General features: G+C 49.6%; 1 protein-coding gene, 1 long non-coding RNA gene and 1 pseudogene across 13 annotated transcripts; all 3 read right to left on the reverse strand.

Annotated features, from left to right (window-relative positions):
• The window catches only part of LOC140898060 (zinc finger protein RFP-like), a 39,316-nt pseudogene extending 29,923 nt beyond the window's left edge, over positions 1 to 9,393 (reverse strand).
• A 4,521-nt stretch (positions 9,394 to 13,914) lies between these two features.
• On the reverse strand, positions 13,915 to 15,798 carry LOC140898085 (uncharacterized). Its single transcript, XR_012154907.1, has 2 exons — positions 15,483 to 15,798; positions 13,915 to 14,494 (listed from the first exon to the last, which is right to left on the reverse strand). It is a non-coding gene; the product is annotated as an uncharacterized LOC140898085 (long non-coding RNA).
• A 132-nt stretch (positions 15,799 to 15,930) lies between these two features.
• LOC140898026 (uncharacterized) lies at positions 15,931 to 26,119 on the reverse strand. Of its 12 annotated transcripts, none has more exons than XM_073311399.2 (6): positions 26,034 to 26,119; positions 24,627 to 24,874; positions 23,864 to 23,951; positions 23,179 to 23,305; positions 22,556 to 22,669; positions 15,931 to 22,221 (listed from the first exon to the last, which is right to left on the reverse strand). In XM_073311399.2, the coding sequence occupies exons 2-6, from the start codon at positions 24,662 to 24,664 to the stop codon at positions 18,932 to 18,934; spliced, it is 3,657 nt and encodes a 1,218-aa protein (XP_073167500.2). In that variant the 5' UTR covers positions 24,665 to 24,874; positions 26,034 to 26,119; the 3' UTR covers positions 15,931 to 18,931. The 12 variants fall into 12 exon arrangements, with proteins under 12 accessions (XP_073167500.2, XP_078704628.1, XP_073167501.2 ...); XM_078848502.1 differs by having other exon boundaries at positions 24,627 to 25,003; positions 26,034 to 26,117; XM_073311400.2 differs by having other exon boundaries at positions 24,627 to 24,775; positions 26,034 to 26,104.
• Positions 26,120 to 27,630: the final 1,511 nt, after the last annotated feature.

Below are 27,630 nucleotides of genomic sequence, written 5' to 3' on the forward strand. Positions count from 1 at the left end.
AATTATAACGCGTCATCTCTATGGTGAAACTGACCTATGGACTCTATTCGCATTTGTATGTCTAATGATCTTTTAGCCAATACTGCCTTTTCTTCTTTTAATAAATCGTACTTTAGTTAACAAGAATTGGCTGTAAGCATGGACTTGGGTAAGAACTGAAGTATTCATTAACTTGGTGGGTAACATGTCTGATCCTTTGGGATTGGTAGAATTCTTTATATGATGAAGGTTTTCAGGAATCCCCATCAGAATCTCAGAGGACATTTTCCCACATCAGGTATCGTTAAAGACCTTCCTCTGTTCCTCTGTATTTTGTTACAGCATCTCCCATACCATGAACGGTTTACAGAGCTGAATGATACTTCATGCCTGTGCCAGGTAACTTTCAGTGAAATTAGCCTGAAATTAAAATCCAAAGTTATTACCCATTAAACTTGACAGCAGTTCCCTCCCTTGTACTCCTGTGCAGCCTCCTCTGGGAACCACCGTGTGAGCTTGGAGAGCCCGGGACAGATGGCAAACTACACAGATCGAAGTTTATCCTCTTCACAGAAGTTTTGGAGCCTCCTGGTGTTCCCCACACACCCCGTCCTCTCCTGCTCCTTTTGCTGCCTGTAAACTCAGCCGCTTGGTGATTTCTACCATGTTTGCCAGCTGCCTGTTCAGCCTGATGTTTCTGTGTTGCTCAGTTCCTGAGGGCAGGAGACGGCTGTATCGGATCCCTCCCAGCACTGGCTGATGTGCCGACACACCAGAGTGACAGCTTCTGTGAACTACTGCAGACAGACGGGACATGTAGCTTCCTCCTGGAGACTTTCCAGGGGGTTCTCTGTGGCCATGGCTCCCTCTGGACCATTTAGTGAAAAATGTACCACTAGGGCTCTGGTCTTGCAATGAGAGGCATCCCCCTGTGAGGATGAGCTCTGGAAGGGATTACCTAGGGAGGTGGCGGAATCTCCTTCCTTAGAGGTTTTTAAGGTCAGGCTTGACAAAGCCCTGGCTGGGATGACTTAGTTGGGGATTGGTCCTGCTTTGAGCAGGGGGTTGGACGAGATGACCTCCTGAGGTCCCTTCCAACCCTGATCTTCTACGATTCTATGAGCCTGCAGGAGCAGGATTTGTGTGTCTAAGGCGGGATAGTCAGGCTTGGTAGAATTCTTTTTTTTTTTTAATATATATTTTTAAGCAATTTTATATTTATTGATTTAAACATTCACAGTTGCACAAAAATCTGGGTTTTTAGCATTTCATTCCAATTGTCCTCCATTTAAATGTTCACAGTGGTGGGAGATTTAGGGCGGGATCAGACAATATTTGGGTCAGACAATAACTATGTAATGACAGTAGAGACAGATTCCAAAAGTTAAAGCTTCACAACCATTAAAATAGAGAATGTCAACATCACATATCCAAATATGCAAAGTAAATATTCTTAAATCAATGTCTAATAACTTCTCAGGAAGCATTGTTCTTACTGTGCCTATTGGTAAATTTCAGTTATTAGCAGTGGGAGTAGTTTTTCCTGGTTTTTGTGTGTAGAGTGAAATCAACATTTACAGACATCAACCAATAAAGTCTAATCCTTCGAAGTCTAGTGATATGAAATTCACAGGAGAAAACCTAGGTTAAGCTGAGATCAATGTTTCAAAGGCCTGATTCTCATGTACACTAAGGCAGCTCTGGCTCAGTGTAAAGAAGCTGCGGTGTTACCGGCACTCAAGATTTTCTAATGAGGTTCATTGTATTTGTTGTGTTTGTTAAAGCCCCAGCTCCTAGAAGCATGTGATGAGGAGAGACTCTTGGCTTTCCTTTCCTAAACAAAGGAAGTTTCTAGCTTTCTTGATTGCAGAGAAAAACTTGAAAATATGATCTGAGTGCAGCCTAAAGGTCTGAGAAACCAGAAGGCAAATAGAAAGAATTCAACATATATTATTATGTGTATGTTTCATAAAAGGCAATCACATCAATTGTTAAGTTAACAAAAGTTAACTGATTGTTAACTGAGAAGCCCAGGCCAAAAAGTTTCCCTGCCCCTGTCCTAAGGGAAACCTGTTTTCCACCTGCCCTCTGCGGGGGCTGGGGGCTGGCGCTGGAGGAATGGAAAGTTGCCAAGCAGAAGACAGACACCAAGGTGTGATGCTGGAGGAGGGCTTGCACCTTGTTCTCTGTGTATCGCCGGCAGTTATACGTTATTGCACGGCTCCTTCTAAGCCAGCACACTGATTGTTAACTGAGAAGCATTACAGAGAACACAGAATTAAAAAAACCCATCAGGTTAAACTCAGATTCCTGGGTGTGCTTAAGTACCTAAGATGATCTTACGGAAAGGAGTTTGGCGCTGTTGTGTTCACAGCAGACAGATAGAGAAGTTATGTCTTAGAATTCAGAACACACAAGAAATCAAAATAGGGTATGTCTACACTACGGAATACGGTCGAATTTATAGAAGTCGGTTTTTTAGAAATCGGTTTTATATATTCGAGTGTGTGTGTCCCCACAGAAAATGTTCTAAGTGCATTAACTCGGCGGAGCGCTTCCACAGTACCGAGGCTAGAGTCGACTTCCGGAGCGTTGCACTGTGGGTAGCTATCCCACAGTTCCCGCAGTCTCCGCTGCCCATTGGAATTCTGGGTTGAGATCCCAATGCCTGATGGGGCTAAAACATTGTCGCGGGTGGTTCTGGGTACATATCGTCAGGCCCCCGTTCCCTCCCTCCCTCCGTGAAAGCAAGGGCAGACAATCATTTCGCGCCTTTTTTCCTGAGTTACCTGTGCAGACGCCATACCACTGCAAGCATGGAGCCCGCTCAGGTAACCGTCACCCTATGTCTCCTGGGTGCTGGCAGACGCGGTACGGCATTGCTACACAGTAGCAGCAACCCCTTGCCTTGTGGCAGCAGACGGTACAGTACGACTGGTAGCCGTCATCCTCATGTCCGAGGTGCTCCTGGCCACGTCGGCTGGGAGCGCCTGGGCAGACATGGGCGCAGGGACTAAATTTGGAGTGACTTGAGCAGGTCATTCTCTTTAGTCCTGCAGTCAGTCCTATTGAACCGTCTTATGGTGAGCGGGCAGGCGATACGGACTGCTAGCAGTCGTACTATACCATCTTCTGCCGAGCAGCCATGAGATGTGGATGGCATGCAGTCCTTCTGCACCGTCTGCTGCCAGCCAAAGATGTAAAAGATAGATGGAGTGGGTCAAAACAAGAAATAGACCAGATTTGTTTTGTACTCATTTGCCTCCTCCCCTGTCTAGGGGACTCATTCCTCTAGGTCACACTGCAGTCACTCACAGAGAAGGTGCAGCGAGGTAAATCTAGCCATGTATCAATCAGAGGCCAGGCTAACCTCCTTGTTCCAATAAGAAAGATAACTTAGGTGCACCATTTCTTATTGGAACCCTCCGTGAAGTCCTGCCTGAAATACTCCTTGATGTACAGGCACCCCCTTTGTTGATTTTAGCTCCCTGAAGCCAACCCTGTAAGCCGTGTCGTCAGTCGCCCCTCCCTCCGTCAGAGCAACGGCAGACAATCGTTCCGCGCCTTTTTTCTGTGCGGACGCCATACCAAGGCAAGCATGGAGGCCGCTCAGCTCACTTTGGCAATTAGGAGCACATTAAACACCACACGCATTATCCAGCAGTATATGCAGCACCAGAACCTGGCAAAGCGATACCGGGCGAGGAGGCGACGTCAGCGCGGTCCCGTGAGTGATCAGGACATGGACACAGATTTCTCTGAAAGCATGGGCCCTGCCAATGCATGCATCATGGTGCTAATGGGGCAGGTTCATGCTGTGGAACGCCGATTCTGGGCTCGGGAAACAAGCACAGACTGGTGGGACCGCATAGTGTTGCGGGTCTGGGACGATTCCCAGTGGCTGCGAAACTTTCGCATGCGTAAGGGCACTTTCATGGAACTTTGTGACTTGCTTTCCCCTGCCCTGAGGCGCATGAATACCAAGATGAGAGCGGCCCTCACAGTTGAGAAGCGAGTGGCGATAGCCCTGTGGAAGCTTGCAACGCCAGACAGCTACCGGTCAGTTGGGAATCAATTTGGAGTGGGCAAATCTACTGTGGGTGCTGCTGTGATGCAAGTAGCCCACGCAATCAAAGATCTGCTGATATCAAGGGTAGTGACCCTGGGAAATGTGCAGGTCATAGTGGATGGCTTTGCTGCAATGGGATTCCCTAACTGTGGTGGGGCTATAGACGGAACCCATATCCCTATCTTGGCACCGGAGCACCAAGCCGCCGAGTACATAAACCGCAAGGGGTACTTTTTGATAGTGCTGCAAGCTCTGGTGGATCACAAAGGACGTTTCACCAACATTAACGTGGGATGGCCGGGAAAGGTGCATGATGCTCGCATCTTCAGGAACTCTGGTCTGTTTCAAAAGCTGCAGGAAGGGACTTTATTCCCAGACCAGAAAATAACTGTTGGGGATGTTGAAATGCCTATATGTATCCTTGGGGACCCAGCCTACCCCTTAATGCCATGGCTCATGAAGCCATACACAGGCAGCCTGGACAGTGGTCAGGAGCTGTTCAACTACAGGCTGAGCAAGTGCAGAATGGTGGTAGAATGTGCATTTGGACGTTTAAAGGTGCGCTGGCGCAGTTTACTGACTCGCTTAGACCTCAGCGAAACCAATATTCCCACTGTTATTACTGCTTGCTGTGTGCTCCACAATATCTGTGAGAGTAAGGGGGAGACGTTTATGGCGGGGTGGGAGGTTGAGGCAAATCGCCTGGCTGCTGGTTACGCGCAGCCAGACACCAGGGCGGTTAGAAGAGCACAGGAGGGCGCGGTACGCATCAGAGAAGCTTTGAAAACCAGTTTCATGACTGGCCAGGCTACGGTGTGAAAGTTCTGTTTGTTTCTCCTTGATGAAACCCCCCGCCCCTTGGTTCACTCTACTTCCCTGTAAGCTAACCACCCGCCCCTCCTCCCTTCAATCACCGCTTGCAGAGGCAATAAAGTCATTGTTGCTTCACATTCATGCATTCTTTATTCATTCATCACACAAATAGGGGGATGACTACCAAGGTAGCCCAGGAGGGGTGGTGGAGGAGGGAAGGAAAATGCCACACAGCACTTTAAGCACAGCACTTTAAAAGTTTACAACTTTAAAATTTATTGAATGACAGCCTTCTTTTTTTTGGGCAATCCTCTGTGGTGGAGTGGCTGGTTGGCCGGAGGCCCCCCCACCGCGTTCTTGGGCATCTGGGTGTGGAGGCTATGGAACTTGGGGAGGAGGGCGGTTGGTTACAGAGGGGCAGCAGTGGCAGTCTGTGCTCCAGCTGCCTTTGCTGCAGCTCAACCATACACTGGAGCATACTGGTTTGGTCCTGCAGCAGCCTCAGCATTGAATCCTGCCTCCTCTCATCACGCTGCCGCCACATTTGAGCTTCAGCCCTGTCTTCAGCCCACCACTTACTCTCTTCAGCCCGCCACCTCTCCTCCCGGTCATTTTGTGCTTTCCTGCACTCTGACATTATTTGCCTCCACGCATTCGTCTGTGCTCTGTCAGTGTGGGAGGACAGCATGAGCTCGGAGAACATTTCATCGCGAGTGCGTTTTTTTTTCTTTCTAAGCTTCACTAGCCTCTGGGAAGGAGAAGATCCTGTGATCATTGAAACACATGCAGCTGGTGGAGAAAAAAAAAGGGACAGCGGTATTTAAAAAGACACATTTTATAAAACAGTGGCTACACTCTTTCAGGGTAAACCTTGCTGTTAACATTACATACATAGCACATGTGCTTTCGTTACAAGGTCGCATTTTGCCTCCTCCCACCGCGTGACTACCCCCTCAACCTTCCCCCCTCCCTGTGGCTAACAGCGGGGAACATTTCTGTTTAGCCACAGGCAAACAGCCCAGCAGGAATGGGCTCCTCTGAGTGTCCCCTGAAGAAAAGCACTCTATTTCAACCAGGTGACCATGAATTATATCTCACTCTCCTGAGGATAACACAGAGAGATAAAGAACGGATGTTGTTTGAATGCCAGCAAACATACACTGCAATGCTTTGTTCTATAATGATTCCCGAGTACGTGTTACTGGCCTGGAGTGGTAAAGTGTCCTACCATGAAGGACGCAATAAGGCTGCCCTCCCCAGAAACCTTTTGCAAAGGCTTTAGGACTACATCTAGGAGAACCGCAAATGCCAGGGCAAAGTAATCCTTTCACATGCTTGCTTTTAAACCATGTATAGTATTTTAAAAGGTACACTCACCAGAGGTCCCTTCTCCGCCTGCTGGGTCCAGGAGGCAGCCTTGGGTGGGTTCGGGGGGTACTGGCTCCAGGTCTAGGGTGAGAAACAGTTCCTGGCTGTCGGGAAAACCGGTTTCTCCGCTTGCTTGCTGTGAGCTATCTACAACCTCCTCCTCCTCCTCATCTTCTTCGTCCCCAAAACCTGCTTCCGTATTGCCTCCATCTCCATTGAAGGAGTCAAACAACACGGCTGGGGTAGTGGTGGCTGAACCCCCTAAAATGGCCTGCAGCTCATCACAGAAGTGGCATGTTTGGGGCTCTGACCCAGAGCGGCTGTTCGCCTCTCTGGTTTTCTGGTAGGCTTGCCTCAGCTCCTTTAGTTTCACTGCTTCGGGTCCCTGTTATGGCCTCTGTCCTTCATGCCCTGGGAGATTTTCACAAAGGTTTTGGCATTTCGAAATCTGGAACGGAGTTCTGATAGCACGGATTCCTCTCCCCAAACAGCAATCAGATCCCGTACCTCCCGTTCGGTCCATGCTGGAGCTCTTTTGTGATTCTGGGACTCCATCATGGTCACCTGTGCTGATGAGCTCTGCATGGTCACCTGCAGCTTGCCACGCTGGCCAAACAGGAAATGAGATTCAAAAGTTTGCGGTTCTTTTCCTGTCTACCTGGCCAGTGCATCTGAGTTGAGAGTGCTGTCCAGAGCGGTCACAATGGAGCACTCTGGAATAGCTCCCGGAGGCCAATACCATCGAATTGTGTCCACAGTACCCCAAATTCGAGCTGGCAACGTCGATTTAAGCGCTAATCCACTTGTCAGGGGTGGAGTAAGGAAATCGATTTTAAGAGCCCTTTAAGTCGAAATAAAGGGCTTCATTGTGTGGACGGGTGCAGGTTTACATCGATTTAACACAGCTAAATTCGACCTAAAGTCCTAGTGTAGACCAGGGCATAGAGAGAGAGAAAACCAGGCTGCTCCCTAAACCACAGCCACACAACTCACCCCACCTTGCTCTAAGCTGGCTGTCTGGAAAACACGGTCAGCGTCTGCTCAGTGGAGTGCTGCAGAGCCCCTGTTGCAAGCAGGACCAAAGAACCTCTCCTCACCTATGCTCTTGAAGCAAGAGCTTGCAATTCCAAGGGCCTCAGAACAGCGCAGGTGCCTGCCCACACCTTACAAAGTGACCAGAAGGGGAGCTGGTGCTGCTTACCTCGTAACCGAGTGATTAGTGCACTCCGCTGTGATGTAGGAGTGCTAGGTTCAATTCCCCCATCTTCTGAAGATCGGAAAGATTGGGAGAGAAAATCAGGGACTCAAAATTAGGCCATTTTGCTAAATTTGGGCCTCAATGTTGTGACCTTTGTTAACTCATGAATGAATGTGAGACGTCCTGACACCTGGGCACCTGTTACACCAGCTCAATTGCTTTCCTGTCATTCAATAGATATGACCCCCGTGGCCAGAGCCCATCCCCTCCCACAGTCTCAGGGGCTCATCCCACTTTCATGGCCTCTGAGAATGGAGATCCAGAGCAGCAGGAGGCAGGACTCAGCATTACACTGACAGAAGTTCCAAGGGAAAAAAGAAATCAAAGAATTCACCAACCCAAGAAATGACGCAGACACAGGGAAAGTCACAAGGGCTAGAAATTAACTCATTCACTGACACAAGAGCTTAGATTCTGCACATGAACCTAACACAGAAAATCTAGGATCATGGAGAAATGTACTGATGCCCACATTCACCAAGCCCACAGAGGAATCTGCCTAAAAACAGACCTCTCACCACAAGTCTCAGCAGGTCAGAAACAACAGGCACCTACCAGATACTCCCAGCTTTCCCCCTCTCCAGTCACTTGAAATCCCTGCAGTTTTTCTCTCTCTTCCCTCAAAGTCTTGCAATGGGCCTGATTTTTTTCCTGTAGAAAGAGAAATTATTTGGGAGGTTTCATTCTGAGGGTTCAGAAGGGTGGGTAGGGGGATGTTTTTCCACCCAAACCCAAGGTGACTGTTTGTCCTAATGGATTTATGACATCAGGGGCACCAAGGGAATGAAACCGAACAACGGAAATAGGGAGAGTGTCATATTCCAACTTGTTTCCAATTCAGTCATTTTATAAATTAGAGAGAGACCACAATTATCTGAGTTTGACTGGTATTTATTCATTCACTAATTAGTAGCACAGCACATAACAGGAAACTGGAGTCACATGGTGGTGAATCAATTAAGGTGGTTTTCAGATTACAGAAGTGATACTAATCCCAGAAACCAACCGGGCTCCAAATATGAGCTGGGATTCTCCAAGGAGCCCAACTCCCAGTTGAATTTCAGCTCTGAAGCCCTGGGGACTGCACTGGTGTGACAGAGCGGGACTAAGTGTTAGGGCAAACTCCCAACTCGCAAATATAGACAGGCCTGCAGCTCTTGTGTTTTAAGCTGCACTGATCATTGAACAGCTTCTGTTCTGTAAAAAGTTCCCTTGTTTCACCAGTGGAAGTTGGGTTTGACAAGGATTCAACTTCTCAGTTAAAGGTTTCCCATGTCAGGTATCTTTAAAGACTTTATTTTTTTGCCTTTCTTGCCACTCTGCCAGATCATTTATTTTTCTTTATTATTATTTATTTATAATAGCAGCTCCCATACAGTGAAGGCTTTGCAGAGCTGCATGATACAGATACACTTGTGACGGCAACTTGCAGTGAAATTAACCTGTCATTAAAATCTAAAGTTATTGCCCATTAAACTTCACAGCAACTTGACAGGACTCCTGGGCAGCCTCCTCCATAGGAAACACCTTAGGAGCGCGGTGAGCCCGGGATCTGTCACACACCACACAGATGGGGGTTTGATCCTCTTCACAGAACAGTTTCAGAGCCTCCCGGTGTTCCCCACACACCCCGCCCCCTCCTGCTCCCTTCGCTGCCTGGAAACTCAGCCGCTTGGCGATTTCTACCATGTTTGCCAGCTGCTTGTTGGGCCTGAGGTTTCTCTGTTGCGCAGTTTCTCTGCACTGAGGGCAAGAGGCGGCTGTATTGGATCCCTCCCAGCACTGGCTGATGTAGGCTGGGCAGAAATTGTGCCCAGTCTATAATCACTGGGTCCTTAAAATACTCCAGACAAATGGGACAAGCAACTTCATCCTGGAGACATTCCACAGGGTTCTCTGAGGCCATGGTTCCCTCTGGGCAGTGTAACAGGGTTGGCTTCACTTTCCTGAGCTCAGAAATATACCCAGCATCCCCCTGTCCTAAAGCGCTTGCATGAGCAGAGGCTGTGTGTCTGGAGTGATATTTAGGCTTGAAAGAATTATATATATATATGTTTATTTTACAGTATTTTTTCAATATTTATTAAGTTACATTTTCACAGTTGCACAAAAATCTGGGTTTCAGCATTTCCCCCCCAATTTTTATTAATTTAAATTTTCAGTTGTGGGAAATTATGGGGGGATACGACAACAGTGAGTCAGTCGACAATTCTTTAATGACAGTCGACACTGAGATTCAAAAAGTGAGGGCTTTATAACCATGAAAACACAGACTGTCAACATCCCCTGTCAAAATATGCAAAGTAACTCTCCTTAAGTCAAACCTGAATAAGTTTTCAAGCAGCGTTGTCCTTAATTTCCATATCTGTAATTTTCATTTATTATCAATTGAAATATTTTGCCATTGGTTTGTGTGTATACAGCTATATCAGTAAAAAGCTAATCATTCCACCCCAGTGATATTAAACTCACAGGCTAAAAACTTGGTTAAGCTGAAATCCATGTTTTCAAGACCTGATTCTCATTTACAATAAGGGCTGCTCTGGCTCAGCGTAAAGGGGCTGCAGCGTCACCAACTTTCATGATTTTATCATGAGTCTTGCAATATTTGTTGTGTTTGTTGAAGCCCCACCTCCTGGATGCAGGTGATGAGGTGAGGTGCTCGGCTTCTGTTTTCTAAACAAAGGATGTTTCTAGCTCTCTTCCTTGCAGAGAAAAACTTTTAAATATCACCCCAGTAGCTCTCCTTCAGCCTCTTCAACTCCTCCCCCTCCTTCCTGTTTCCTGTCCTTTCAGACTCCCAACAGCCAGTGCTCCCAATTCTAATAATTACAAGCAACATCTAAACACCACAAGACACTGGAAAGAAAGCAGTTCTACAACTTTAATTCATTTCACTTTCAATGTCCTAATGCTCCAATGTTTGGGTTTCAAACACTGACCAGGACTCTTGGTCTAAGAAATATTTTCAGTCAGATACAAAGCCTTTAAAAATAAGTTTTAAGTGCTGGAACTAGGGGTACTGGGGATGCCGCACCCCCTGGCTTGAAGTGGTTTCCATCATATACAGGGCCAGCACAGTGGCTGCATGATCTCTAGATTATTCTTGGACATGATATTTTTGGAGATCTTTCTGTTTCGTCATGGACTGAACATTTTCACATTATGTGTTGTAACTTGATCTTTCACCCTTAATTATAAATGAGCTGATGCTGAGCTACAGGGGTTAAGATGTTTTCCGGAACGAAATATTCTCTAATGTTTCCCTGCAGAAATGTGGAAACAGAAAATGTGGACAGACATTTTAGACTGCAATTGAAATGATTCCACAATTTGCAATTACATGTTGATTCTCCTGATCAGAATCTAACCTATTGTCGTAAAAAGCAACATTTCCAGGGAAACCCTGATTTTCCTGAAGCCACACTTTCAGATGAGAAACATTTCTGTGTGAAAAATGTCAACTAGCTGTAATTATGGAGGGCTTTAGCTATGGAGGAATAGAGATCTCTAATAGAGATTGTTCAAATTGTTCATGTTTTAAACATAGGTGCCGACTCCATGGGTGCTCCGGGGCTGGATCACTCACTCAGGGGAAAAAATTAGTGAGCGCTCTGCACCCCGTGGCAGCTCCCCGCCCCAGCTCACCTCCACCTCTACTCTGCCTCCTCCCCTGAGCGTCCCTTCCCCGCTTCTCCCCCTAGCTCCCAGCGCTTCCCGCTGCAAAACAGCTGTTTCGCGGAGGCAAGTGCTGGGAGGGAGGGAGAGGAGGGGGAATGCGGCGCCCTTGGGGAAGACAAGGGGCCGGGACAGGGATTTGGGGAAGGGGTCCAATAGGTGCAGGGAGGAGGTGGAGTTGGGGAGGGACTTTGGGGAAGGGGTTGGAATGGGATTGGGGCAGGGGTGGAGTCAGGGCGGGGAATGGGGGTTGAGCACCCACCAGCGCCGGGAAAAGTTGGTGCCTATGGTTTTAAAGAAAACTATTTGGATTATTGACTAAGTAAATATAAGTATTGCAGAAAGGGATCTAGGGGTCATAGTGGACTACAAGCTAAATATGAGTGAACAGTGTGACACTGTTGCAAAAAAAGCAAACATGATTCTGGGATGCATTAACAGGAGTGTTGTGAGCAAGATACAAGAGACCATTCTACCGTTCTACTCTGCATTGATTAGGCATCAACTGGAGTATTGTCTCCAGTTCTGGGCACCACGTTTCAAGAAAGATGTGGAAAAACTGGAGAAGGTCCAGAGAAGAGCAACAAAAACGATAAAAGGCCTAGAAAACATGAGCTATGAGGGAAGACTGAAAGAATTGGGCTTGTTTAGTTTAGAAAACAGAAGACTGAGGGGGGACATGATAGCAGTTTTCAAGTATCTAAAAGGGTGTTACAGGGAGAAGGGAGAAAAATTGTTCTCCTTGAGCTCTGATGATAGGACAAGAAGCAATGGACTTAAATTGCAGCAAGGGAGGTTTAGGTTGGACATTAGGAAAACTTCCTAACTGTCAGGGTGGTGAAACACTGGAATAAATTGCCTAGGGAGGTTGTGGAATCCCCATCACTGGAGATATTTAAGAACAGGTTGGATAGACATCTACCAGGGATGATCTAGATGGTGCTTGGTCCTGCTGTGAGGGCAGGGGACTGGACTTGATGATCTCTCAAGGTTGTTATGCCAAGAAAACTACACAGGATCATTTCAGGGGACAAGACAAGAAAATGCCATTTTTATTATGATAACACAATTTGATTTATAACCAATAACTAATATCTTGGGTTCGATGCCTGTGACAGCTAACTGGCCAGGAAAGCCGGGCACAAGGAAGAGCTGGGTCTCTGTTGGGCATGCACCAATGCCCTTCCATGTTGGCTGCAGAATGGTACCCTCCCCAAAGTCTTCCATCTCATCCATCCTTTTTTGTAGGCTTTAGTTTCAATCTAGAGTCTATAGGTCTTGCTGTGTCACGCTGCCTCTGGGTTCGGTGTGATTGATCACCCGTCAATTGCAGACATGACTTTCAGCCTAGGACCTGGCTCTGATGTTTCTTCAATTGTACTTTTGTTCTTTTCTTTTGAGGGTGGACTCCTCTTACTTTGTCAGGGCTGTTGTCCACATCTTCAGCCACTGGGTGTTTACACTTTATTTTATCAGGACAGGCTGGGGCTGGAGGTTGATTCCACCATCCATACATACCTCATTCACACATCTAAACTAAACTAATAAGATTACATTAGGCTTTTGCAAAATGGAGTAAGCATTTTTAAAATGGAGTTTGGGACAAGTTAAAATGGAGTTTGAGTTACAATATGGACAAGTGTAAGAAATGGCAAACAGTGAGCAGAAGTTACAATGTTGAAAGAGTTCAAGTTTCAGTGATTTAAGCAGCAATTGGATTGAAAGTGAAACTCAATTAGCTAGTTTCTGGGGTAACCAATTTTATGAATGAATGTTGCAATGCCAGACAGCTACCGGTAAGTCGGAAATCAATTTGGAGTGGGCAAATCTACTGTGGGGGTTGCTGAGATGCAAGTAGCCAACATAATCATTGAGCTGCTGCTATCAAAGGTAGTGACTCTGGGAAATGTGCAGGTCACACGAGATGGCTTTGCTGCAATGGGATTCCCTAACTGTGGTGGGGCTATAGACGGAACGCATATCCCTATCTTGGGACCGGACCACCAGGGCAGCCAGTACATAAACCGCAAGGGGTACTTTTCAATGGTGCTGCAAGCACTGGTGGATCACAAGGGACATTTCACTAACATCAACGTGGGATGGCCAGGAAAGGTTCATGATGCTCGTGTCTTCAGGAACTCTGATCTGTTTCAATGGCTGCAGGAAGGGATTTACTTCCCAGACCAGAAAATAACTGTTGGGGATGTTGAAATGCCTACAGTTATCTTTGGGGATCCAGCCTACCCCTTAATGCCCTGGCTCATGAAACCGTACACAGGCACCTTGGACAGTAGTCAGGAGCTGTTCAACTATAGGCTGAGCAAGTGCAGAATGGTGGTAGAGTGTGCATTTGGATGTTTAAAGGGTCGCTGGCGCAGTTTACTGACTCGCTCAGACCTCAGCGAAACCAATATTCCCATTGTTATTGCTGCTTGCTGTGTGCTCCACAATCTCTGTGAGAGTAAAGGGGGAGACGTTTATGGCAGGGTGGGAGGTTGAGGCCAATCGCCTGGCCGCTGAATACGCGCAGCCAGACACCAGGGAGGTTAGAAGAGCACAGCAGGAAGTGGTGCACATGAGAGAAGCTTTGAAAACCAGTTTCATGATTGGCCAGGGTACCGTGTGACACTTCTGTTTGTTTCTCCTTGATGAAAACCCACCCCCTTGGTTGCCTCTAAATTCCCTGTTAGCCACCCACCCTTCCCCCTTCGATCACAGCTTGCTTGCAAGGGAAATAAAGTCATTATCATTTAAAAAACATGTATTCTTTATTAATTGATTATAAAAATAGGGAGATAACTCACAAGGTAGCCCAGGTGAGGTGTGGGAAGAAGGCAGGAGGGAAGGAAAAGGCCACTTTAAAACTTCTTGAATGACAGCCTTCTGTTGCTTGGGCTGTCCACTGGGGTGAAGTGGTTGGGTGCCCGGAGCCTCCCCACCTCCCTCTCCCCATGTTCTTGGGCGTCTGGGTGAGGAGGCTATGGAACTTGGGGAGGAGGGAGGGCAATTAAACAGTGGCTGCAGCGGCAGTCTGTGATCCTGCTGCCGTTCATGAACCTCCACCAGAGGCCGGAGGATGTCCGTTTGATACTGCAGTAGCCCCAGCATTGCCTCATGCCTCCTCTGATCTTCCTGCCACCACCTCTCCTCACGTTCATCGGCCACTTTCCTGTACTCTGCTATTGTGTCCCTCCACACATTCTGCTGAGCTCTGTCAGTGCTAGATGACTGCATGAGCTCAGAGAACATTTCATAGCGCATGCATTTTTTTCGCCGCCTTATCTGAGATAGCCTTTGGGACGGAGGAGGGAGGCTTGAAACATTGGCAGCTGCTGGAGTGAAAAAAAGGGAGTGAAGTATTTTAAAAGATACATTTTACAGAACAATGGCTATACTCTTCCACGGTGAACTAAACTATTCACATTACATAGCACATGTGATTTTGGTACGAGGTCGCATTTTGCATCTTATATTGAGTGCCTGCAGCTTTGGTGTTAGAGATCACACACGCAGTGCCGGGCAACAGAATTCGACTTGCAGGCAGCCATGGTAAGCCATAGTTTTTCGGCTTCTGCAACCTTCATAACAGCAGCGCCCTCCTCTCCCATACCAAGCAAAGCAGGTTGAGTTGGCCATTTAGTGCTGCGGTTTTCCTGTTAACATGCAGCAGCAAAAACCAAACTAACCCGCCCCGCCATTCAATTTTCTGGGATGATTGCTTTATCTCTCCCCCCACTGTGTGGCTGGTATCAGGGAAGATCCCTGCTAGCCAAACATGAACAGCTCAGCGCCAAAACTCCCCCCCACCTCCACCGCGTGGCTAACTGTGGGGAGGATTTCCTTTCAGCCACAGGCAAACTGCCCAGTAGGAATGGCCACCTCTCAATGTCGCCTTAATTAAATTCCCCTATTTCAACTAGGTTACCATGAATGATATCACTCTCCTGAGGATAACACAGAGAGATAAAGAATGGATGTTGCTTGAATGCCAGCAAACACCGGGACCATACGCTGCCAGGCTTTGTCATGCAATGATACCAGATTACTTGCTACTAGCATGGCGTGGTAAAGTGTCCTACCATGGAGGACGGAATAAGGCTGCTCTCCCCAGAAACCTTCTGCAAAGGCTTTTAGAGTACCTCCAGGAGAGCTTCACGGAGATGTCTCTGGAGGATTTCCACTCCATCCCCAGACACGTTAACAGACTTTTCCAGGAGCAATACTGGCCACGAATGCATCCCCCATCCTCAGGGCTACTTAATCATTAAAAAACGCTTGCTTTTATAACATGTATTATATTTAAAAGGGTACACTCACCAGAGGTCCCTTCTCCGGCTTGGTTGGGTTGGGAGGGTATTTCAGTCAGGGTGATAAAAAGATCCTGGCTGTCGGGGAGAATGGTGTGCTGTGTGCTCTCCTTAAGCTCGTCCTCCTCCTCCTCATCTTCCCCATCTGAAAAATCCTCAGGCATGGAGGAGAGTACCCCATCATTGGAGTCCACGGACAAGGGTGGGGTAGTGGTGGCAGCTCCCCCTAGAATTGCATGCAGCTCAGCGTAGAAGCGGCATGTCTGGGGCTCTGTCCCAGAGCGTCTGTTTGATTCTTTGGTTTTCTGGTACGCTTGTCTGAGCTCCTTAAGTTTCACGCGGCACTGTGTTGCGTCCCTGCTGTAGCCTCTGTCCCTCATGGCCTCGGAGATTTTTTGAAATGTTTTGGCATTTCGTCTTTTGGAACATTGTTCTGATAGCACGGATTCCTCTCCCCATACAGCGATCAGATCCAGTCCCTCCCATTCGGTCCATGCTGGAGCTCTTTTTCAATTCTGAGACTGCATGGTCACCTGTGCTGATGAACTCGCCTGGGGCGAACAGGAAATGAGTTACAAAAGTTCCTGGGGCTTTTCCTGTACACCTGGCCAGTGTATCCGAGTTCAGAGTGCTGTCCAGAACGGTCACAATGGTGCACTGTGGGATAGCTCCCAGAGGCCAATACCTTTGAATTGCGTCCACACTAACCCTAATTCGAAACAGCGATGTCGATTTCAGCGCTAATCCCCTCATTGGGGAGGAGTACAGAAATCGGTTTTAAGAGCCCTTTTTATGTCGAAAAAATGGCTTCATTGTGTGGACGGGTGCAGGGTTAATTCGATTTAACGCTGCTAAATCCAACATAAACTCGTAGCATAGACCAAGCCTTAGCGATTGGCAGAAAAAGAAGTAGCACTGAGTGGACTTCTAGTCTCTAAAGGTCTTAATTGCTTTATTTTTGAGTGCACTTATATAATTAAAATCATCTATGTTTCTAAGTTACACTTTCCTGATAAAGAGATTTCACTACAGTACTTGTATGAGGTGAATTGAAAAATACTATTTGTGTTTTGAATGTTTATAGTACAAATATTTGTAATAAAAAATAATATAAAGTGAGCACTGTACACTTTCTCTTCTTTGTTGTGAGAAATCAACATATGAGAAAATGCAGAAAAACATCCAAAAACATTTAACAAATTCCAATTGGTATTCTATTGTTTTACAATGTGATTCATTGAAATTAATTTTTCTAACCCCAATGAATTTTTTTGAGTTAATCACGCGAATTAACTGCAATTAATCAACAGCCCTACTATCTTCTTCCAATTTTTTAACAACACCAGTTTACATTTCAAAGTTCTACTCTATATTACTTGGAGTGGCCCCAAATACCATTTACACAGTTTTCTAACATGTCTCTAAAGGTTGAATCTGGGTCAATTAGCCTGCAAGGTTCTTAACTCTTTTGGGCCAGGTGTCACAGAAGTTTAGATCGTGTGTGAATTCTCCCATGTTTAATGAGGTGTGATCTCTGTGTACAACTTTTGCTCAGTCCAAGCACTTATGGAGTCTTGTGGATTCCTTGATGTAGAACAAGGACTCATCAGTTTCTGAAATGTTTCCCACAGTCTAAGCCAGGGGTGGCCAAACTACGGGCTGCGGGCCACATCCGGCCTGCGGGACTGTCCTGACCGACCCGCCTGAGCGCCCGGCGGGGGAGGCTGCTCCCAGCCCATCCCCTACCTTCCCTGCTCTCCCGGAGCCTCAACGCACCGTGCGGGCAGCGCTCTGAGGGGTGGGGCTGCGTGCTCCTCCGGGAGAGTGGTGCAGCGTGTCTGGCTCCTGCCGGGCCACCAGCAATGTGGTAAGGGGGCCGGGGCCGGAGGGTTGGATAAGGGGCAGGGAGTCCCAGGGGGGAGTAAGGGGATGGGGGCTGTTGGATGGGCGGATGTTTTGGGGGGGGGCAGTCAGGGGATGGGGAACATGGGGGGATTGGATAGGTGTGGGAGTCCCGGGGGCCTGTCAGGGAGCAGGGGTGTGGATAGGGGTTGGGGCAGTCAGGGGACAGGAAGCACGGGGGATTGGGAAGGGGTTGGGGTCCTGGGGAGGTGGTTTGGGGCAGGGGCCCCTGGAGGGGGCAGTCAGGGGGTTTAGATAGGGGATGAATGTTGCGGTCCAAATACAAGACAGACAAAGCTTTAAGCAAGCAAGCGGGCTGGTCTGCCGACGGGCTGGTCTGCCTTGTCAGCTTTCCACCCTCTCTTTTATTCTCCCCCTTCTCCTGCGCATTACATACTCCAACAGATAAAAGGAATACACTGGCTTTGTTTAAGATTCTTATTTACCAATTTCTATCTATCACAGTCCTTGCTCTCGGGCCTTGAGCCCAGTCCTGGGAGGCTTCCCACGGTTCATGTCCTTTGGGCGAGTTTCCAAGGTTCATGCCCTTGAGAGGAGCCGTGTGTGCACTGCTCCTACACAACACTCAGGGTGTGCCCTAAATGTTGCCAAGTGCATGAACCCTGCATGAATCCTTCAGATGAGGTCCTGGGGGGTGGTTAGGGGTGGGTGGGGTGTCTCTGGAGGGGGCGGTCAGGGGACAAGGAGCAGGAGGGATTGGATGGATCAGGGATACTGAGGGGGGCAGTCAGAAGGCAGGAAGTGGGAGGGGGTCAGATGGAGGCGGGTCCAGGCTGTTTGGGGAGGCACAGCCTTCCCTGACCCAGCCCTCCATACAAGTTTTCAACCCCGATATGGTCCTCGGGCCAAAAAGTTTGCCCACCCCTGGTCTAAGCACTTATCGGATCTCTCTTCAGTGTGGATTGTCTGATGTTTAACAAGGTCTGACCTCTGTATGAAACTTTTTCCACAGTCTAAGCACTTACGGAGTCTCCCTCTTTTGAGGACTGCCTGATAATTAAGAAGCCTTGACCACGGTATGAAAGTTTCTCCATAGTCTGAGCACTTATGGGGTCTCCTGTGTGGATTCTCTGATCTAAAACATGGGCTGAGCTCCTTATAAAACTTTACCCACAGCCTAAGCACTTATGGGATCTCTCTCCTCTGTGGATTAGCTGATGTTTAACGAGGTCTGACCTATGTAGGAAACTTTTTCCAGTCTGAGCACTGATGCGGTCTCTCTCCTGTGTGGATCCTCTGAGTGTTATAAGATTCGATCTTTGTGTGAAACTTTTCACATGGTCCAAACACTTATAGGGTCTCTCTCCTGTGTGAATTGCCTAATTTGAAACAAGTTCTGACCTCCATTTAAAAGGTCTTTCACAGGCTAAGCAGTTATGGAGTCACTCCTCTGTGTGGATTCTCTGATGTAAAACAAGGGATGACATCTATTTGAAACATTTTTCCATAGTCTAAGCACTTACGGGATTCTCTCGCGTGTGTGGATTGCCTGATCTTTAGAAGGGCTAATCTGTTTCTGAAACCTTTCCAAGAGTCTTATGGTCTCCCTCTTGTATGGATTGCTTGATGTTTAACAAGGTGGGACCTATGTATGAAACTTTCCCCACAGTCTAAGCACTTATGGGGTCTCTCTCCTGTGTGGATTGCCTGATGTCTAACAAGGTGGGACCTCTGGATAAAACTTTTCCCACAGTCTAAGCACTTATGGGGTATCTCTCCTGTGTGGATTGCCTGATGTCTAACAAGGTGGGACCTCTGAATAAAACTTTTCCCACAGTCTAAGCACTTATGAGGTCTCTCTCCAGTGTGGACTGCCTGATGTCTAACAAGGTGGGACCTCTGGATAAAACTTTTCTCACAGTCTAAGCACTTATGAGGTCTCTCTCCAGTGTGGATAGCCTGATGTTTAACAAGGCCTGACCTCCGTATGAAACTTTTTCCACAGATTAAGCATTTATGGGGTCTCTCTCCAGTGTGGATTGCCTGATGATTAAGTAGGGTTGACCGCATTATGAAACTTTTTCCACACTCTGAGCACTTATGAGATCTCTCTCCACTGTGGACGGCTTGATGTTTAACACGGTGGGACCTCTGTATGAAACTTTTCCCACAGTCTAAGCACTTATGAGGTCTCTCTCCTGTGTGGATTGCCTGATGTGCCATAAGATTTGATCTTTGTGTAAAACTTTTCCCACAGTCCAAACATTTATGGGATTTCTTTCCTGTGTGGATTATCTGATGTTTTGCAAGGTTTGACCTCCGTATGAAACTTTTCCCACAGATTAAGCATTTATGGGGTCTCTCTCCAGTGTGGACTGCTTGATGTTTAACAAGATCTGACCTCCGTATGAAACTTTTCCCACAGATTAAGCATTTATGGGGTCTCTCTCCAGTGTGGACTGCTTGATGTTTAACAAGATCTGACCTCCGTATGAAACTTTTCCCACAGATTAAGCATTTATGGGGTCTCTCTCCAGTGTGGATTGCCTGATGATCAAGTAGGGTTGATCGCTGTATAAAACTTTTTCCACAATCTAAGCACTTATGAGGTCTCTCTCCTGTGTGGACTGCTTGATGTTTAACAAGGTCTGACCTCCCTATGAAACTTTTCCCACAGTCTAAGCACTTATAGGGTTTCTCTCCTTTGTGGATTGCCTGATGTCTAACAAGGCGTGACCTCTGTATGAAACTTTTCCCACAGTCTAAGCACTTATGAGGTCTCTCTCCAGTGTGGATTGCCTGATGACTAAGTAGCGTTGACCTCCGTATGAAACTTTTCCCACAGTCTAAGCACTTATGGGGTCTCTCTCCTGTGTGGATTGCCTGATGACTAAGTAGCGTTGACCTCCGTATGAAGCTTTTCCCACAGAGTAAGCACTTGTGGGGTCTCTCTCCAGTGTGGATTGCTTGATGTTTAACATGGTCTAACTTGCATATGAAACGTTTCCCGCAGATTAAGCACTTATGGGGTCTCCCTCCAGTGTGGCGTTCCTGATGTAAAACAAGTTGTGACCTCTGTATGAAACTTTTTCCACAGTCTAAGCACTTATGGGGTCTCTCTCCTGTGTGGATTGCCTCATGTCTAACAAGGTGTGACCTCCATATGAAACTTTTCCCACAGTCTAAGCACTTATATGGTCTCTCTCCTTTGTGGATTGCCTGATGTCTAACAAGGCGTGACCTCTGTATGAAACTTTTCCCACAGTCTAAGCACTTATGAGGTCTCTCTCCAGTGTGGATTGCCTGATGACTAAGTAGCGTTGACCTCCGTATGAAACTTTTCCCACAGTCTAAGCACTTATGGGGTCTCTCTCCTGTGTGGATTGCCTGATGACTAAGTAGCGTTGACCTCCGTATGAAGCTTTTCCCACAGAGTAAGCACTTGTGGGGTCTCTCTCCAGTGTGGATTGCTTGATGTTTAACATGGTCTAACTTGCATATGAAACGTTTCCCGCAGATTAAGCACTTATGGGGTCTCCCTCCAGTGTGGCGTTCCTGATGTAAAACAAGTTGTGACCTCCGTATGAAACTTTTTCCACAATCTAAGCACTTATGGGGTCTCTCTCCTGTGTGGATTGCCTGATGTCTAACAAGTTGTGACCTCTGTATGAAACTTTTTCCACAGTCTAAGCACTTATGGGGTCTCTCTCCTGTGTGGATTGCCTGATGTCTAACAAGGTGTGACCTCCGTATGAAACTTTTTCTACAGGCTAAGCACTTATGGGGTCTCTCTCCTGTGTGGATTGCCTGATGTCTAACAAGGTGTGACCTCCGTATGAAACTTTTTCCACAGTCTAAGCACTTATGGGGTCTCTCTCCTGTGTGGATTCGATGATGTAAAACTAGGTATGATCTAAGTATGAAACTTTTCCCACAGAGTAAGCACTTGTGGGGTCTCTCTCCAGTATGGATTGCTTGATGTTTAACATGGTCTATCTTCCATATGAAACGTTTCCCACAGATTAAGCACTTATGGGGTCTCCATTCAGTGTGGCATTCCTGATGTAAAACAAGTTGTGACCTCCGTATGAAACTTTTTCCACAGTCTAAGCACTTATGGGGTCTCTCTCCTGTGTGGATTGCCTGATGTCTAACAAGGTGTGACCTCCGTATGAAACTTTTTCTACAGGCTAAGCACTTATGGGGTCTCTCTCCTGTGTGGATTGCCTGATGTCTAACAAGGTGTGACCTCCGTATGAAACTTTTCCCACAGTCTAAGCACTTATGAGGTCTCTCTCCCGTGTGGATTGCCTGATGATTAAGTAGGGTTGACCTCCATATGAAACTTTTCCCACAGTCTAAGCACTTGTGGGGTCTCTCTCCTGTGTGGATTCGATGATGTAAAACAAGTTGTGACCTCCATATGAAACGTTTCCCACAGATTAAGCACTTATGCGGTCTCCCTTCAGTGTGGCATTCCTGATGTAAAACAAGTTGTGACCTCCGTATGAAACTTTTTCCACAATCTAAGCACTTATGAGGTCTCTCTCCAGTGTGGACTGTTTGATGTTTAACAAGGTCTGACCTCCGTGTGAAAGTTCTCCCACAGTCTAAGCACTTATGGGGTCTCTCTCCTGTGTGGATTGCCTGATGTTTAACAAGGTTTGACCTCCGTATGAAACTTTTCCCACAGTCTAAGCACTTGTGGGGTCTCTCTCCTGTGTGGATTCGATGATGTAAAACAAGTTGTGACCTCCATATGAAACTTTTTCCAGAGTTTAAGCACTTATGGGGTCTTCCCACAAAGGTGCCCTGTGATTCCCTGTACCCAGGAATCTCCTGCTGTTGATTCCCCTCCTCGTTTTCACTCACTCTCTCATCACCTGCTGGGACAGAGAGACAATCCGGACAGGAGTCATTGTGCTAGGGAAAAATTAAGAGGAATAGCACCAAGGGAAAACCCAACATAGTAAAGCTGCATAGATGGAGCAATTGGATTCTGCCTCCAAATCCCACCCAAACTTTCACAGAGAAGGAACGTTGGGAAGGAAACACTTGCAAGTAACAGGACATGTGGGAAACAATGTCAGTGATAGCTCCTGACTGCAGCCCTGCCCTGGGTGAGTTGAGGAAGGAACTGAGGAAACTTACTGATACCACGGTTCTGGGATTCTCAATTTTTTCCTTCATTCCCCAGATGGTTTCTGTGTCAGTCCTCACCTGTGTGGCTGACTCTCGGGATCTCTCTTTCCTCACCGGCCTGGAGATCGGGCACCCACGGCTCTTCCCCTCGTTCCAGTCGGGCGATCAGGTCAGGTTTGGGAAGGGGGAATCCTGTACAGGTGGTCAATTCAGATCAGAGGAGGGTATGGAGGACTGAGAGAGCGTCTGTCAGAAAGGACATTCCGTGGGCGGCACCTGTCCCTGTTCTGTGCTGTGGAAAGTAGAATCTAAGAGGACGGGAACATGGTTACTGAGCCCCCTCGGGGGAGGCAGACGTCTGGGGAGGTGAGGGGAATTGTGATGCACACCCAGCTCTCGTGTTAAACCCCTGCCTATTTCTAAACCTGCGGAGCCCAGAGCCCTCATACGGAGGTCAGACCAAGGAGGAGGGAGAAGAAGGATTCTGTGAGTGACCGAGAAACAACAAAGACAGGATAATACAAGAGTTCTTCACCTTGCAAGCTACGGGGTACTGGTGGGGATGATTTAGTATGCGCCTTAGGTTTTGACACCCTGGTCTCATTGGAGTGTGATGAGGGAAGAACCTCAGCGGTGCCAGACACACAAACCCTCCCCGCACCCCGCAGCTTCCAATAACCAAGGAGCCACGAATCCCTTACCCAGCGAGGTCACTGTCTCGTAGTTCTCCTGCATGACGTCCCTGTAGAGGGCTCTCTGAGCGGGATCCAACAGAGCCCCCTGCCCCTGGGTGAAATACACAGCCACCTCCTCGAAGGTCACCAGCATCTGGAACAAGAGTTGCCCACAAAGCATCTGCCGCCCCAGCCACAATCCCACTAGTTACGGGGGAGGAGGGCTAGAGAAGCATAATCCTCCCCCCACCCTGCTCAGAGCAGCCAGGAGGCTCCAGGGGGTGGGGAGAAGGTGAGAACTTATTAACGCGCCCCCTCCAGCAGATGGAGCAGGGCAGGCTCTTCACATTTCCCACTCGCCTGCCAGCCACAGGCTGAGACGGGCAGCAGAGCTCCGAGCCGGAGCAGGGGACAGGGACAGGAATCCCGACAGCTTCCCTTCGTACTTCACAGCAGCCTCTGGCCAGTGGGTTCAGGCTCCAGCACTGGGAGTCTGGTCGTTTTCCCAGCCCTGCCCAGGGGGGCTGTTCCCTGTTTCAGAAATGGGGGAATATTTCCCCCTTCCCCCCTACCCACCAGTGGGCCTGTTCAGAGAATCAGGCCCAGGTCGATCATGTTCCAGCAGGTTTATCACACCCCGTCCCACGCCGGGTGATTAACCCCTCTACGATGCCCCTCCCCCACCACCAAAAGCTCCCTGAAAATCCCCTACCTGAGCTGGCTCCGTCACGGCCATTTCCCTGCCCTGTCCCCTGCAAGATGGGACAATCTGAAGCGAAACGTGGACACGATTCCTCAGCCTGTTGGAGGAGCAGGGAGATTGGGCAGGTTTCATAAGGGGCTGGAGTCCATGTCACTCCCCGATTCCCCCCAGGCTCTCTCCCTGCAGACAGACGCTCTGATTCTATGACTCTGCCATGCTGGGAACAAACCCAGTTAGTTCATTACCTCCCCGGCCAGCCCCCCCTGCTTAGAACTAACCCACCACGTCCCTTCTAAACCTCCCCAGAGCAGCATCTCTGAGCCAAACGCTGGAAAAAGAGCAGAATCAAAGGAGTCACTTCAGGGTACTGCCCCACAGTGTATTGTGACCCCCTCTAGCTCTCCCCCATCTCCCTAAGTAGTGCGGTGCTCAGCAGAGCAAGCAACTGGCTTTTCCTCTCTCAGCTCCTGCCCTTGTTCCCAGGAGAGCTGACTGCCGCGGGGGTGCAGGGAATGAATCTGGGCAGAGCTGGGAACCTCCCTCCCCACTTCCTGCTCCTGCTGCCCCTTCAAGTCTCTCCACTCTCCCTTTTTATCTTCTTCCCTCGCCCTGGGAGAACTGGCGACTGCCCCATTGTCTTGGGTCTTTGCTCTCATTAGGTGGCTCAGCCACGGACACTGGTAATGAGGGTTGAACCAGGCTGTGTCACTGAGGACAGAAGCTCTGGTACTCACAGACACAGGGAGACCCTCCCCTTGTAGGCCAAACTCACCAGCTAGTCCCTGAAAGGCGCCTTCCGTGCAGAGTCATTTTCCTGCCCAGCTCCAGCCCTTTCCCCAGGTCTCTCCATCATCTGCAGGCTCAGGTTCAGGGGCTGGTGTGGTCAGAGGGGTTCCAGCCACTGCAGAAAGTGCCCCTGGGCTGGTCTCAGAGGGATTCATGAAGCGGGATTGTTCTTAATGTTTTCTCTGAGTACTGTGTGTGTGCCTCAGTTTCCCCATGTGTTACACAAGTATCAAGCTGGTGGGATACAGGGGTGTGATCATTGTGGAGACCTCTAGAGGGCAGGCGTGATGGCAGAGTGGCTGCCTGGGTGTAGAGAATGGCCAAAATTCTCTATCCTGGCAAGTGATGGCCAGAGCCCGTCCTCTGCAGGGAGCCAGCCAAAGGTGTTGGAGAACAAAGAGAGAGGGGGAGGCCAGGTGAGAAAGCATGGGGGAGGGGCAGCTGGGTGTCAGTGAGGATGGGGGGCTGGAAGCGGCTCAGTCTCCTGGTTTGGGACTCAGCGGGGAGAGCCCAGGACTCAAGACTCTGGATTCCCCCCAAGCCAGACGTTGCCGAACGCTCTTGGTTTCTGTGCTAACAAGCTCTGTTCTATGCCGCCTTCCCAGCGACCAATAAACCCTTCTGTTTTCCAGGCTGGCTGAGAGTCACAGCTGACTGCGGAGGTGGGGTGCACGGCCCCTGTGAGGAGCATGTCAGGCTTCTCCTTCGGCTGCCCCTGGGGTTCAGGCTGGGGCCATGTGCCCTCCCTAGGCCCCAGGACCGGGAAGGCTGGGGCCACATGCTCAGTGGGGGGGATGTTGGGGGTGCTCAGGGGTTGGGGTCCTGTCCCTACAATGCGAGGAGGGCTCACCCCCGACCAGCTGTACCCATTGTTATCCCCGGCTCCTAGTCCCAGGCAGGGGGCCTGAAACAATCTGTACGGAGGGGGAAGCACTGAGAGCCATTGAACCAAACTGTAAAGCCTGGATAGGATGGAAACCCCTTCAAGCCAGGGGGTGCGGCAGGGCCCCGCTAGCCGAGATCCAGCGCCTGTGCTGCCCCCCCCCCCCGATTGTGCCCCTGGGCCCCCCTCCTTCCCTGGCCCAGGATGGGGCCCCCACCCTGCATTCAGTTTGGCCCCGGCCCACCTTCTGCCCCTCCCTATTTGCCCCCCTCACATCTCCCTGAGCTGCAGCCTCCGTCCGCACCAACCCGGCCGGGGCAGGGAAACAAAGCAGCAAGTGGGGGGGGGGGTAACGTGATCCTGCCCCCGCCCCGCACACGCCGGGAACTGGCGGCAGCTTTCCCAGGCCCGGGGCAGGGAATCGCAGCCGGCTCCGCGGGGAGCAGCCCGGGGCCAAACCCGCCCCCTGCAGCCCGGGGGTGACCCTGGGGGGGGGCGGGTCTCTCTTACCTTCCCTCCGAGCGGGGCCCCCCGGGGCAGGGGCCGGGCCGGGAAGGGGCCCTGGCCGGGCTGGGGGCTCTGCCCTGGGAGAGGCTCCCGGGGAGCAGCGGGCAGGGCCCGGCTGGAGGTTCCCCTCTCCCGGCTGCAGCCCGGGCTCCGGGCTCCCAGCACCAGCCGCCGGGGCGCGGGGATCTCGCCGGGAGCCAGAGTCCCCGCAGCGGCTGCGAGTCACTTCTTGCGGCCGGGCCTGAGCCCCGCGATCGCTCACCCCAGAGCCGCCCCCCAGCCGCTCCTGGGTCCTAGCGATCAACCCACCGCGCTGCAGCATCCCTGTGCCCGGCTCCTGTTACACTCACAGACTCTAAGGTCAGAAGGGCCTGTCCTGAGCATCTAGCCCAGGGGTTCTCACGGCCACATTTTTGGTGGCCTCAGAGTGTGGCCAGCTCTGACACTTTTCCCTAAAATATTGAATGAACTTTAGGGGAAGCCAGTAAACATGCAGGGAGGTAAGCGGGGAAATGGTCCTGTTACTGTGGGGAACTTTCCTGACTTTACCCCCCACTGCTGTGGAATCAAACAGCAGAAGGATCTGAGTCCTCGCTCCCTCTTCCCTCACCCAGAGCCTGCCTCACCTTGAGGGCTCCCCTTCCACTCTCCTGTGTGGTAAAGTCCTTATAACCCTGACAAGGCTGGGCCCAGGCTTCCTGAGGGGCTCGGCCCCCAAACTTGGTGTGACCATGCAGGACACAGGCTGGAGCGTGCCCACTCCAGGATATTTTCTCCGCTCTGGACGCTTCCCTGACCTCCTCCCTGACCATTGTCTATACTCCAGAACAAATGGCAATTTACTAAACAGCAACTAATTAAAAAAAAAAAATCAGGAAACAATGAGAAAGGCGAAAGGAAAACACTTAGCCCCACTCTGTGGGCACGGGGGCAGTTCACAGTCCATCCCAGGCCTCCTGCCCAGGCCCTGGCTGTGCTGCAGGGATGCCGCGGGTCAGACACGTGCTCTGGCGGTGGCCACACGCCCTCAGGCTCTAGGTGACAGGACCTTTCTTCCCAGTGTCCCCGGAAAGGTGCAAATCCAGAGGACAAATAAAAAGCCCCCACACTTGGTAATCTCTGTAACTGACTGGGGGGAGGGGGTCAAGGGGTTGGACTCATGATCTTTGAGCACTTCTGGCTGCTGACCTAGTTCTGTCCCTGCCCTCCCCCTGGGTTCCACGGGACGGAGGCCTTGATCTGGGACACCGCCGGGGGCAGGGTAAATGCCAGTACAATGGGGATGACTTCATCAACTTCCACGTCCAGCTTCGGGCCTCTTACCCCTGTCTGTGTCCCATCTCCCACCCTCCCGGAGCCATGGCCCTGCTCCCGGCCGCACCTCAAGGGGGTAGAAGGGCACAGAGAGGGATAAGGGGGAGGCAGTGTAGCTCTAAAAATCCCCCCCCCCCCCGCATCCCATTGAGGTGGGGCTGGGAGCAGGGCCACGGTTTCAGGAGGGGGGAGTCGGGATGCAGACAGGGGTAAGGGGCTTGAGGCTGAATGTGGAAGCTGATGAAGTTATCCCCATCATACTGGCATTTCCCCTGCCCCTCGTGGG

This window comes from Lepidochelys kempii, chromosome 14 (genome assembly GCF_965140285.1).
Source record: "Lepidochelys kempii isolate rLepKem1 chromosome 14, rLepKem1.hap1, whole genome shotgun sequence".
Classification (NCBI taxonomy): domain Eukaryota; kingdom Metazoa; phylum Chordata; order Testudines; family Cheloniidae; genus Lepidochelys; species Lepidochelys kempii.

Bases quoted from the DNA above. Each gene is read 5' to 3' on its own strand.
- LOC140898026 (XM_073311399.2), bottom strand. From the start codon at position 24,664: ATGACTCTGCACGGAAGGCGCCTTTCAGGGACTAGCTG. The intron at 23,952-24,626 runs GTGAGTTTGGCC...CTCCTCCAACAG, and splicing joins CGCCTTTCAGGGACTAGCTG to GCTGAGGAATCGTGTCCACG. The intron at 22,670-23,178 runs GTAAGGGATTCG...CCACCTGTACAG, and splicing joins CGAGACAGTGACCTCGCTGG to GATTCCCCCTTCCCAAACCT.